The sequence below is a fragment of the Palaemon carinicauda genome, chromosome 2 (assembly GCF_036898095.1).
Source record: "Palaemon carinicauda isolate YSFRI2023 chromosome 2, ASM3689809v2, whole genome shotgun sequence".
Taxonomy (NCBI): Eukaryota; Metazoa; Arthropoda; class Malacostraca; order Decapoda; family Palaemonidae; genus Palaemon; species Palaemon carinicauda.
The window spans coordinates 62,253,152-62,268,151 of NC_090726.1; the positions used below are offsets into that span (position 1 = coordinate 62,253,152).

Consider the following 15,000-nt stretch of genomic DNA (forward strand, 5'->3'; position numbering starts at 1 on the left):
TCGATCGTGCCAAACAGGAATACCTGCAATCAATCTTCCAACATTTGCAATGGAAAGTCAGCCACCGGTATTATCTATTCTATCAGTTTATTCACCGTTCAAGCGTGAGAGGCCAGGATTATACCTAACCAAGGGACACCATCACATATGGGAATATAAGACTGCCAGTTCTTGGCATGACGAGGTAGAACGCCGAATATGAAACAGAAAATTCATATAGCTTTTGATCAAATTTTTTTTTTTTTCTTTTTGCCATATACTGTAAACATTAAATAGAATCTAGTCGGTTTTTTAGTCATTATATGTTTGGGTTTAAAGTCTCTTGGTAGTTATGATATAGAAATGAATTTTCAAATATGGCAAATCCCTTCGCCTTGTTGTTTCTTCATCTCTCAGGAGTAATATAAAAAAATATTGGTGAAAAAGTATGTTCGTTATTGTTATGTTCCATTGAAATTTGTTATTATTATTATTATTATTATTATTATTACTATTACTTGCTAAGCTACAACCCTAGTTGGAAAAGGGGCTCCTATAAGACTAGAGGCTACAACAGGGAAAATAGAACAGTGAGGAAAGGAAACATAGAAAAATAGAATATTTCAAGAACAGTATCATTAAAATAAACATTTCCTATATAAACTATAAAAACTATAGAAATGCTCTGTCCCTTTTTCATAAGAAGATTGAAATGCGTTATTCATTTTTTTTTTTCAATAATCTTATCCAAAATTTACCAAAACAAAAATTCTTGCAATGTTGGATTTTGAAAGTCAATGTGTAAGTCCATTGTGCAATTGCTTTTCGTCCCATTATCCAAAACCAATTATTATAAATAGAGAAGAAGAGAAAAATTAATTATTATATTCTGAAGCAATAAATATACTCTCCCCTGTCTCTGATCCTCCTTCCCCCCATCCCCCGACCTCACTCCCCCTCCCCCTTGCCCCAACATCTGCGGCAGCTTATCCAAAATAGTAATCGGCTTTAATTATAAGTTGCAGACCCTAATGACTGATCTGATTAAATGAGAAGGTCATTAGTCTCGCCCTCCGCCGGCGATCTCTTTCCCATTCTGCCTGATCTACAATTTTCCCCGAGTGCATTTTTCCCAGGTCCTTAATGAACTTTATACAAGTCGATTGCGATGATAACTTCATTGCCGCATTGCTCATTATCTTCGCAAAGGACATTAACTGTCCGGCGCTGCAGGAGAGCGTGATGATGCATAGGACGCAGTAACAAATATGTTTTTATTTTGGATTTTATTTATTACAAAAACCAAGGACTAACTTAAGAGGGGGAAAAAGTCCAAATTCTAAATCAATTAGCTTCTTTGTGCATCAAACAACGGTGAAAAATAAATCAGAGTTTGCCTAAAACAAATACTCAATGGAAGACTAATTGACTTCCGACTAATTAGCAGAAAGATCTCCCATGGAAGAAAATAGAGCCGCGTGAGCTCATTTGGAATTAATGATAATGAAAGCAATATAAGTCCATAAAGATGCGGCTATTTAAAAACCACTGGGAAAGAGAAGTGTACTTATGCCAGTATCAATCTTTGACTATTTTTATTCTTTGCAAAGCCATTAAACGAGGACAGTAAGTAAATAATGATTTGGGAAATAATGTTTTAATTGATATTTCTTGTTTTATTTATTCCATTTTATTAACTTTATACTGATTTCAGATCTCGCGTATATTCAAAACATAAAACTGGTTAGAGCCGTTTATTTTCAATTTAATTAAAAGAGGAAGTTTTCCGGAAGTTAAATGGGAATGCTTGGTTCCCATTTCTCTTTTGTCTCAAGAATGTGTTTGGGAAGTTAAATGGGAATTTCCTTTTATCAATCTGAGGAGGATCTTGCGGAGAGTAAATGAAAATCCTTTGCTTCTATTTCTTATCATTAATTGCGAGATTAATTTCTTCTAAAATAAGAATATGTCACAATCTCAGTCTCCTTAACTGCAATATTTATCTTTACGTATATATTTCCATAGGTACTGTACACTCCGTAAAGGAATTTCAAGAAGTTAATAGTTAACTCTTCGTTCGTTCATTTAAATTATTTTTAAGTTGTATATTCGTTTCGTTTTCCTTATTTTTAATTACAAATTTATGAACCATTTCTTTTCCGGAAGTTCATAATCCTATCGTCAAACATTTTCCTTGAATTTTACCTCGGAAATATAAATTCCTTCAATTTGGACTAAACCTATTCAGTTTCTGTTTGTATTTTTAAAAAAAATTCTTTTGGTGTTGGGGGAAATTTCATTAGGTTAAATTTTGTTATTATTTAACAATATTAACAAACACATCTCCAGGGAAAGCACGGAATGTTGGCTCAATATATTTCCATTTCTACTCTCCATTTATTTCTTTCATGGAAAAGTTTTTAAAAATAGTTTTTCAGTGTCATGCGATCATTTTAAATGAAAAGGGGCTTTATTCATGTTTGTCTGATATCTTTAGTTTAGAAGTATCAACATTTCTTTAAAGTTTGATGTTCTTCTGTAGGAATTATTTAAAATATACAAAACAATTAAATTTGTTTCGCTATAAAATTGAATTCCTCAGAAAGAAAGGTTGTTCCCCTCATGTCTACTTAACTATTTTGTAAAGAAAGAGTTTTTATATATCTTTCATTACCTAACAATACTGTTGGTGAATTAGAGAATCTATTATATATTTTGTTCAGAGGGCGAATTTGAGGTAGAGGAATATAATTTCTAATTAAAACCATTAAAATGTACACTGTAATTGGGATTTTTTTAATCTTAATACATATATCATTGCATGACGTTGATCCTAATACTTTCAAAGAAAAATAAAAGGGAATTTAATACGTCGCTTTCCAGGTTTCCATATTCAACGTAGGTTGTTTTCTTTTCATTAACCTGGATTCGTTGGGAGAGTTGCTGGAACGGAATAAAATCTTTTCTTGAAAACTCCATTTTGTGGTTACAGGAATGACCTGGAAGCTGCACATCTCTACCTTTTCAATCCTTTTGTTTCTCGTAAGGAAGATATACTCGTCCGGGTTTCTTCCTTTTCCCCCCAAGAAAATGATTTAAGGTTAAAAAAAAATACTTTCGATTATATTCTTGAGAGTAGTTTCAAGAAAAGAAAAGTATTTCTTTATTTGCATGTTATACAAACAAAGTCTCTTGCGGTGGTATTTCGTTATAAGGAAATTAAGAAAGTTACCGAAAGGGAACAGCGGATTATACGCGGTACAGGTGATTTCCATTCAAATTGGCAACTAGCGTAAGAATTCCTCTGTTGGTCTGCAACCTTGAAACTATTCCGCATACTTCATCGTCCTTTTTTCATTTTGGTTTCAGCCGAGCAATAGGTGTTTGTTGCAATCCTATGACATCTCATTGCATAGCAAAGGGAATATCATAGAAATTATCGAAAAACCTCGAACGATTGTTTTTCTGCCGTGCTTCAATCACAATACCCATAACATTCTCGATTCCAATGGCTGTCATTTACTGATTGGTATAAAACACTTGGAGACAATGGAGCCCTAATAAGTGCCAATAAATGATTCTGCTGACAAAAGATGTATAATATGACATTCTCTAACAAAGCCTCAAAGTTAAGTCAATTAGGGGCAGTTAAAGTTGAAGGTATGTTAAGATCACGGAATTCATGGGGACCTCGTATTTCGTGTAGCGAATGCATATTCCGCCAAAACTCCAGAGTATCTGGGGAAATTGTGTTTAAATGCAAATGCACGTTTTTTGTAATATATATACTGTGTATATATATATATATATATATATATATATATATATATATGGCTTAATGTATATATATATATATATATATATATATATATAGTTATATATATATATATGTATATATATATATAGTTATATATATATGGCTTATATATATATATATATATATATATATATATATATATATATATATATATATATATATTTATATATATATATTTATATGTATATATATATATATATATATATATATATGTAAATATATATATATATATATATATATATATATATGGCTTAACTCTTAATTTAATAATAGATGGTAGAGACTTCACAATAGTAAAACTCGCTGAACTTTACACAAAATATCTGGAAGAATGTTTTATACCTACAGCTTGGAAAAACTTAATCATTATACTAATTCATATAAGGGAGGCACAAAAGACCTGTAAAATAAACCCCCCACCCATAAGTTTACTCTCATCAATATATAAAATATTTACAAAGATCATATTAGGCCAAATAGAAAGACACCTAAACTTTCATCAACCAAGAGAGCAGGGAGGTTTTAGAAGCGAGTGCTCAACCCTTTCACCCCCAAAGGACGTACCGGTACGTTCTTGCAAAACACTGTTAATTACATGTTTTTACATATTTTTTATAATCTTATGAGAAACTTCGGGCATTTTCCAAAAGAATGAGACCAACCTGACCTCTCTAGGACAAATATTAAGCCTGTCAGAGCAATTTAAAAAATATATATATAGCAAAATGTGCTCGAAATTTAACCTTATGGTGAGGGTAAAAGGGTCAATAACTGACCACATCCATATAATTAACCAATTAATAGAAAAATCAACAGACTATGACATACCACTGTATATGACATTTATTAACTAAGTGAAAACTTTTGATTCTGCCAAAACCTCAGCAGTAATGAAAGCCCTTCAAAGACAAGGAATAGATAAATTTTATGTTAGAACACTTGAAGATATCTATATGGATAGTACAGCCATCCTAAAACCCCATAAAGATAATAAGAAAGTTCTGATTGGTAAAGAAGTTAGACAGGGAGATCCAATCTCTCCTGAATTATTCATAGCATGCCTAGAAAAAGTTTTTCGGAATTTAGATAGGAAAAATGTAGGAATTAACATTAACTGGGAAAACCTTAAAAACTTAAGATTTGCAGATGATAGAGTTATACTTAGCGAATCATGGTAGGAAATGCAAAAGGTGGTAGAAGATTTGAATAGCGAAAGCAGAAATGTTGGACTGAAAATGAATATGAGTAAAACTAAGATAATGCTCAATAAAAATTCAGAGATATAACAAATAAGGATTATGGATGAACCTTTACGTACTTAGGACAGACAGTAAATGTTTCCCCAGTTCATGAGACCGAAATTAAAAGAAGGATAAGCATGTGATGGAGAGTTTTTAGTAAACAATATGAGATTATGAGACGTTGAATGCCACCTTTAAAGAGAAAAGTATTTCATCAGATTGTCTTACCAGTATTAACATATGTATCAGAAACGTGGAACCTTACTAAGCCTTAGAATATGAATTAGTTACAAGTCAAAGAGTAATGGAAAGAATAATGATGGAAATAACAGTAAGAGAAAGAAAAAGAGCATCATGGATACGACAGTAAAATAAAATAGAGGATATTCTAACAAGTATGCAAAAGAAACGGAGGTGGGCAGAGCATATAATGATAACGATGAACAAAAATAATAACAGAATGGGTCCCTAGAGATTGTAAACGAAGCAGGGGAAGATAGAAAAGACGATAGATTGGTCGAACTATGAAAATTTGCCGGTATAGACTGGAGTGGGAGTGGAAGGACATTGCTGAGCCTTTTGATCTATAGTGACCTAGCAACGACTGATGATGATGAATTCACTTCACCTTAAAAGATGCCTTACATCTAAAGGAATAATTTATGATAAGTAGATCTATTTTAGGCATGATTCAAACTCGTGGCTCTATGAGGTTGATATAGAAATGATAGTGACTTATTCCCCGACATGCTCTCTCACTCTCTCTCTCTCTCTCTCTCTCTCTCTCTCTCTCTCTCTCTCTCTCTCTCTCTTTATGCCTTAATACAAAAGATTAATTATTTCATATCGAGAACGACAGGATTGTTTTCATTTGTATGCGTGTAAATTTTATACGAATATTTTTTTACGCTTGAGTTATCGCTGATAATAAGGCATTGAATTTATTTTGTGAATAGGACAAGACTTTGATTCTTTTTGATTCCTCAGTCTATTGTTGGTGATAAACAATGATTGTTATCTTCATTATGAAAAGACTTATACCTCCCATTGGGATCGAACTCAGAACTCCTCAAATGAAAAGCAATGGTGTCTTCAACTAAACCAATTAAAAGGGTTGAAACCGAACTACTATTGTATTTGAGGAATAAATTACACCTCGATATAAGCTACGGTGGATACCGGTGAAAAGATGCCACTGCATAATGACCTCCCAAGCGACACACAGGACGTTCCCCAGCATGAAGGCTGTGTGTTTAAAAGGTTTAAAGGCCGTTCATGAATGGCAGAGGCAAGGGACAGTGACATTGCCCTATCAAGCAGGACAATGCCCTAGAGACTAACCATATATACATATGAACAGCGCCCAAGCCCTCTCTCCAACCAAGCTAGGACCAAGGAGGGCCAGGTAATGGCTGCTGATGACTCAGCAGATAGACCTATAGGCTCCTCCAAAGCCCCCATCCCTAGCTCACAAGGATGGTGGGGTTACAGCGACCAAAGAAACTAACTAGTTTTGAGCGGGGTGGCTTGTAATCATTGAGGCAGTGAGTATAGCCCTGCAACAGCCTTCATTGAAAAACCAAATATCTTCTGAGTATACTGTGTCATCCAGAAAAAAAAAAAAAATATTGGGTCTATTATCAGAACCAGAGGATTTGGTTTTCCGAATCTTCATGAAAAAATACTCTTGACTTGCGATGTCTATTAGTTGAATATAATGAATTTTTGTTTTAATCTGTAATTTTTACTGCATGAGAGCAACTCCAGCGTACAGGGCTCAGACAAAAAGTAAACCAGCTCTGTTCTTAATTCTTTGGTATTTTCCGTGTGATATTGATAGCCAGCAACTTAATCAGACTAATGGGCGTGGCTAAGCTTTGTGATTAAAACAACTGAGCCTATAGAGGTGACTCACCCGGTTATCTAATGGTTAAATCAGCGGAAATATGTTATTTTTATCTGTTCTTTGCAAATGCAACAATGATGTAATACTGTTATGTGGTGCACAATACGCAGGACAAAATCACTCTGATACATTTTCATAATTCGGTCTAGATCGTATGAATACTTTAGCACAATCATTTTATTTAGAATTAATGAAAACCACAGCATAACCCGTTTATTTAAAATAAGCGCATAGAATGGCATATCTTATATAGAATGGAATTATGGATCAATAAAAATAAGGGAAAAATAAGAACTACGATTTATAGAGCTTTAATTTTATAAGTCATAGCAAAACACACAAGACCAGGCCTAATATCAGAATTGGTGTCTCAAAAAAGGCCTAATTAGATAAGGTGCCACAAAAATAAAAGACTACAGTATATGCATAAGACAAGTCACCAAAATAAATGAGATTAGGTCTAGTTGCATAAGATATTTTGACAGGTTATTTTGAATTTCCATGAGAAAATGTCATAAATCAACAATATTATGCCTAGTTGGATAAGGTATGTTTCATTATCGTCATCTTCTCTGAATTGCTTTAGTTATTCAAGAACCGGGAACTTGGTAATGTTAAGTCCATAGGATATTACTCGTGAAGGCATATTTCCCTAGTGCATTTCAACGATTGTCCTAACTGGATTAAATTTTCTTGTCTAGCGTGTGCCGGTGCAAATTATCCATCTTTGGTAGGAGGTAGGGGCCACTGGGAGGAGAGTTGTGCACTTTATCAGATTACCGAGACAGTCCACATTTGTCGACATTACCCAACGAATTATAATGAAGTAAAAAAAAAAAAAACTTGCCTCTAATACTCCAAACCTAACGACTTCGTTATTAAAAATATTCTTTGTGAAATTCAGAGATTTTTCCTTTAGTTCAGTTATTAAACTGCTTTAGAGCTACTTTCGAATCATAAGAAATCTGTGGATTGAATTTCAATATTTCGGTCCTGTATAAGAGATTGAAAGTATTTAAAAAACATTAAAAACATAATTTAAAATCTGTCTCTGCATATCTAATGTATTTTGCATGAGGAAATTACATTCAAGTGTTATTGTACAAAATATCCTTATCTTTGCATCAATATACGTATCAGAAAGTAACAGACGAACGTTGCGATCAATTGCCAAGTACTATTTTTTATGGAAAGCGTTCACTAGATTTCGACTAATAAAACAACAACAGAAAATATATTATGTATGCCGAATTTTGGTTTGTAAGAATAGATATACGAAGACATATTTTGATTATTTGTGTATTGAAGGGACCGAGTTCCGAAGGTTTAATCAGCAGATTTATTTCTTACGATTCGATTGCAGCTCTACATCAGTTACATATATCTATATATATATATATATATATATATATATATATATATATATATGTATGTATGTATGTATGTATGTATATATATATATATATATATATATATATATATATATATATATACATACATATATATATCGCTCCTCTGCAATAGTTACTCGAGGGCAGTTTGGTCAGTTTGTCCGAGATTATCATCAGAACAGCTAGGTCCAACTATCTTATTCCATCTTGGGTCCAACCTCTCAAGTAACCTTCCTGTCGTCAGAACAGCTAGGTCCAACCTCTCAGATAACCTTGGCGTATGTGATACATAGATTGGATGGACTCTCCACAGTCCACAGGTGTTCAGTGTTTTGCTCTGAGTACTTTCATTAAGTCCCCACCTGAGCAAATTACCCCCAGTTCTTGCTACCTATGCTCTAGCACGATTGAGCGCAACCCAGTTTTTTTTGTGAATGAAGTGTCATCGACAAGATTTTCACTTAAGTGAGGGATGGTTTCACCGTTAGGCTGTGATGTTGGTCAGTCCATTGTCTCAATCTGTAGGTCGATAGAGATTCATTGCTGAGGCGGTTGACACCCACAAAGCTCTTACGTGACATCATATCTTGGTTAACACCCCTTGGTAGTAGTGGAGAGGGTGCCTGGTGTCAGACAATTGCTTCTCTCTTTCTCTGCCTTACTGATTTTTTCGCGTCTTATGAATGGTGGACATATTCCTGCAAGCTTATAGAGGACTGAAAGAGGTGTTGGCTTTACGTTTCCTGTGATGATGCGACAGGCTTTTTTTTTATTTCAAAGTCAACCTTCAGAGCATGACTTTACATCAGTCAATACTTAATTAGTTATTGGAGTTGTCAAATTTTAAAGATAGAGACAGGGAATTTAATTTTATTTTCAGAGTAAGTCAGTATTTGGGCTGTCTCGGTAAGCTGAAGTGCAGAAATTCCCTTCATGTAAAAGATGGAGACCATACATGGTCTGCACGCTAGACAAGAAATTTTACTAACAGTAAAGAAAATCGTTAAGGTGCATATAAATAGCCTCCAACAGAAATATCTTATATCCTTAACAGCAGCAAGATTGGGATTTTTGAATGGCTAAAACGATTCAGGGAAGACGATGTCCAAACATACCCTAAACATCCATGCCTACTCTCACTTACTTTTATTGCTGGTCTTGTGCAAATAGTCTGGTCTATTCATATAACATACTTTATTTGATTTGGGTTAGCTTTCATTATTTCCTGACTCAACTAATGAGATTAGACCAAATTTTTCCCTGCATTTCGATTGATTTGTGAAAAATGGATTATGCTATAGCATGCATATGGGGATCAGACTATAGAGTAGTTTCATTATACGCCAATTCTAAATCTATGGCATTTGCTATAGTATTCGCATATTCTTGATAGAGTTTTCCAAGTATAGTGAATAGATTGTCATTATTATGTATACCATTTAGCATCGTTGCATTATTCTAGCAATTATTAAGAGCAGATGAAAAACACATCACACATTTCGACTTCTGTAAAAAACTGAGCAAATGAGTTCTTTTTTTATTACAGTGCTTACCTTACCTCTACCCTCTAGTTAGAGGCAGTTCCCAGCTATCAATAACAACGCACGAAAAAATTACCTAAACACTGGCACCAGAATGGGTTCACTTTTGCAAAGTGATGTGCAAATATTGGAGCCCTGATGATGAGCATAAGTTAGTGGCTGATAAAAGCTGTCGGCATAATAAATGGAGGATCATAGTAGCAGTTTACATCTTTTCGTTCAGATTTTTAGCTTTGAAGATAAAAAGCTACATATAGTAGACCTGAAAATTTTGTGAGTAATTGATAAGCATCTGCATTCAATATACAGTATATATATATATATATATATATATATAGATATAGATATATATGTGTGTGTAAATATATATGTATATATATGTATATATATATATATATATATATATATGTGTGTGTGTGTGTGTGTGTGTGTATGTGTGTGTGTTTGTGTGGTTCTGTGTGTGCGTGGACGAACTGGCGGCGCATTTTTCAGTAATATCATGAATACTTTGGGAAGCTGCCAGAGAATTGTAAAAGAGATACAACATCATTCTAAGATAGGGAAATAATTCTATTGTTTATGTTATAATAAAATGAATTGCATACAAGACAGTTGGATGGTATCATGAAGGACGTAACCAAATTAGTGAACAAGAAGCACGGTAACTAGAGGAAACGGAGCGTAGCAAGATATGAAGTTCCTAAGGCGGTTGTTATTATGGGACAGTCAAACCTATAAATATGGATATCCAATCGATTTTATAGTTTTTAAATAATACTGTAATTGCAGATCACCATCAATTCCATTGAGCAGATATAACCGTACGTAAAATCATTTGGTTCAAGTGAAAAGGAAAATTAAAATAGACGAAAAGTTTAGAAAGCTGCTATGAATGTAATGACAAGCAGTTACCGAGGCAAGCATATTGGACAAAGATCTTTTAAAATAGATTGGAATTAAAGAAAGAAAAAGAAACTGGATCCAATAGGGAGATTGCCAGGCTCAAATTTCAGCTCCTTTCATAAGGGGTTCTTGCAGCTGTAGGAACATAGGGTGGACAACTTAAAAAAAAAAAAAAGTTAAAATAAGGAGAGTGAAAGGAGGGGTTCAATGAAAGAAAAGAGATTACTTGAAGGGGACTAAAATATAAAAGAAAATCATGGATGCAAATATATTCTGTCGACTTGAGCAATTGAAGTGAAAACGAGAGTGAAATTATGAAAACTCATGAAATCTTTATGGAGAAGAACAATTAGAGGATTGCTTCGAAAGAAAGTTAATCTCGAGGGAAGTGAATGCAGAGAGGATAGTTAATGGGTAAACTGATTACGTAATATAAATATGTGATGGAAGAGATGCTGCCTGGATAAAATTTGACGTCATGATAGAGGGAATACTTTGAGGGGTTATTTTATGTAAGTGAACGATACCTAGGAGCCACTTTTCTACTGTAAATCTAAGACTAGTTTTATCAGTTAATTTTGTTAGTTGACAGAATACCAAATAAAACTGAAAACTGAAAAAGCATTGATGGTATGTAAATTTTTCAACAGCTAGAGAGGAACTGTAGCTTAGAAGTAAGAGTATAAATTCCCCTTCAGCTAAGTCTTAGTGTACATCAAGGAAAGGTTCTAAAAGCATAAATGATTTAATAATTGTTTCTTTAATATGAAAAAGTGTGATGGAAACTTTTATATGATTATATTGTCAAACATGGACTAACAAACTTACAACGGTTTGTGGAAGACTTTTAACTAAAGATATGCGACATAAGAGAAACAGCCTCTTCGGCGTAGAGGAGTTCGAGTTTCAACATACAGCATGCAATTTGGGTTAGCTGATTTCTATAAAACATCTATATGAAAAGACTGAGAATAAGAAAAAAGAGCAATTCATATAAATAAAACTATGAAATATCTCATAAGATAAATGCTCCAGGAAAGGGTGAATTCTAAATAGAAAAAAAAATGTGCAAGCCTGAGCCTGATGTGACAGATTTTAAAGATAACTAAAGATGATGCAACGTGATGTCTTTTATGGTTTCAAGTATGTCAAGAATCGTAAATGGGGTAAACGGTCAATAGCATTTGGATTGTGCTTCAAAAAAAGTTGGTGTAGGTCATAAAGGGCTTCGTGTCGTTGTTTTTTTTTTTTTTTTTTTTTTTTTTTTTTTTTTATCCCAGGTCTCTCTCTGGTTAGGTAAGGTCGGTAAGCACTGAAAATGTGCGCGTGTATGTATACGTGATTCGTAGAAAATTATATTTCGAAAGTATTTGTAAAATATGTAAATTAACAAAAAGTTAATATTATAATATACCTGTAATTTGATAAGTATTGTGACGGACTGCTGGAACACTTTCGTCTGGTAACGCGTCCTTTGAGTTGGAGGCATAAGATAGCGGACTTCATGGTCTGGAAAAGAACACAAAAATGTTAGCCACAGTATACCTTTTTTTTTTTTCTTTAAAGATTTTTAAATTTAATCAATTATATTTGGTATAGATGTAATATACATCTCGGGACAATTATATGATTATTTAAAGATGAGATTTCTTTACCTGAAACATGCAAAGTAACAGTTTATGTGTATAAGTGTCAGTACCCCTTATTTAATTCTCATATCATTATGTATTTGGAAGCGGCTAAAACAGCTGTCGGTAAAAGTTGAATAAATGGAACAGCACAGTGAAAATTGCGTCTTGTTCTTCAAAACTCAAACGCTGAAGACAAGAAAATTTAGAAAAAAAAAATAGTAAAGTGTTGCCTTAACACAACTGGTGCCACAAGAACTTTAGTATTTAGTGAAAATTTCTTGAGAGAATGACAGTTACCCCAGTAGCACATACACTCTCACACACATATATATATATATATATATATATATATATATATATATATATATATATATATATATATTATATATATATATATATATATATATATATATATATATATATATATATACTGTGTGTGTCTATCACTGGAATTAAATACCACTACCTTCACATCCATGCCTACTTATTGCAAATAGGCAAACTAATTTATTGTACCCTAAACTATCTTTGATTTCATATGATTGTTCTGACGAAGATTAGATCTTTTTGACAGTGCTATTATCAAGTGAAGATCCCTACATCAGGCGGTTTGCAATTAAGGGTTTGGATGGTGACCTCCAATCCTCTTCGTGAGTATTATTATTAATTTTATTATTATTATTATTATTATTATTATTATTATTTCCAGTGTCGTGATTCAAGCTAGAACCATAGCTATAAATACATAGTGCTACAAGCCCAACCCAATAAGGAAAACAGTCTGGTACGGAAAAAAAAGTTCTGGATAAACTGTACCGAGATAAACAAGAATAAAATGAGAAACAAAGTTTGATGATTAATATAAGTGCGAGCTCCTGCATGGGTCCTAGATAGATGAAGTTTTAGAGAGGTTGTAAATTAAAAACTGAACTTGATTTGTGTTTGGTGATGAATGAGACAAAGGCGACTATCTTGTGTTCTAGTGGTCATGGTATTCGTCTTACTAGCGAGAGGACCAGATCTCGACCATCTTGCAAGACAGTGATTTTAATGAGCTATATGAAATCCCTCTATACCTATTCTGAAACAGTGGATTAGGTGTTTCCAAGCTTTGTTGACTATTGGAGAAGTGCATGCGATAGCAGACGTACTCCAGAGTACTTTCTGCTCCCTCTAAGAGAAAAGCGTGTAGGTGTATATATATGTACACGAGGAGGATGACTATGGGAGGATAATGATTGTTGAAGCAGTGTGCTTCAGAATCCATCACATTCAAATTTCCTCACACCTCCTTCCAGCAAGAGGACATTCTACAGCATGCTTACAGAACTTATCCTGAAGCCTTAGGAATTGGTAATGTGGGGTGTCGTTGAGGAACTGCAAATAGAAGCATTTTTAAGAATTGCTGTGTTAAATATCTTTAAATCTTCCCATTTGTAATCTTTAGATGTTCAATAGATTTATTCTAATTTTCGTTTGTATGAACATTGCCATTATATAAGATTAATAACTTCTTTGGAGAGATGCCCTGACGAAAGCCATCATGTATTGCTGAAACAGCTGCCATCAAAGGTTGATTAAGTGAAGCGTCATAGTGACATATTCCATATTTTCCTCCAAAACTAAAGCCATGAAGCCTAAAAAAAGATTTTTGCTTTAGCATTTAATGTATGCATATATATATATATATATATATATATATATATATATATATATATATATATATATATATATACATATATATATATATATATATATATATATATATATATATATATATATGCATATATATACATATACATATATATGTATATATATGTGTGTGTCTACGTATGTATTTTGGCGAAGCTCCTTTCCCATATTGTTGAAAGCAGAAGACACTTTGCGTCTCTTTTCAATTTTGTTTATTGTATTGGACCAAATACGAAAAGGATCAAGTAGTTTTTCTGCGATTTTCCCAACATTTTTCTCCAATATCTTAAGCCCTTCGGCTATCCTTCCTACCACCATCCGTTCTCAAACCCCCTCACCCACCCCTAGCCTACTACCCCCATACCCCTCACCCCAATCTTAGTCCTCCTCAATACCCGGTCCTCTCCTTTATCGAAGAATTTGGGAAATTGAGGAAAATACCAAATGATGCAGGAAAAAGCATATCATCTTTGGCTCTGTGTAGTTCCCTTTGTTTATCTTGGTCTGAAATTGGTATTTGTGACAGATTATTATTATTATTATTATTATTATTATTATTATAATTATTATTATTATTATTATTACTTGCCAAGGTACAACCCTAGTTGGAAAAGCAGGACACTATAAGGCCAGGGTGTCCAACAGGAAAAATAGCCCAGTGAGGAAAGGAAACCAGGAAATAAGTGAAGTAATTAAAATGAAATAGTTTAAAACCAGTAACAACATTAAAATAGATATTTCATATATAAACTATAAACGCTTTAACAAAATAAGAGGAAGATGAATATATGAAATAGCGTGACCTAGTGATAGATTAATTTCTACAGCTGAGCCTTGAAGGCGAATAATTAAAAGTAAACTGATGAACCAACAGATAATCGATGGAGATTCAACTGAAT

General features: G+C 33.4%; 1 protein-coding gene across 2 annotated transcripts in view; it reads right to left on the minus strand.

Moving 5' to 3' along the window:
* The window catches only part of LOC137618051 (uncharacterized), a 142,659-nt gene that overhangs the window by 61,511 nt on the left and 66,148 nt on the right, over positions 1 to 15,000 (minus strand). For both annotated transcript variants that reach the window (XM_068348006.1, XM_068347997.1), the window contains exon 2: positions 12,193 to 12,287. In XM_068348006.1, the coding sequence (XP_068204107.1) occupies positions 12,193 to 12,287 (95 nt within the window). The remainder of the gene's footprint in view (positions 1 to 12,192; positions 12,288 to 15,000) is intronic.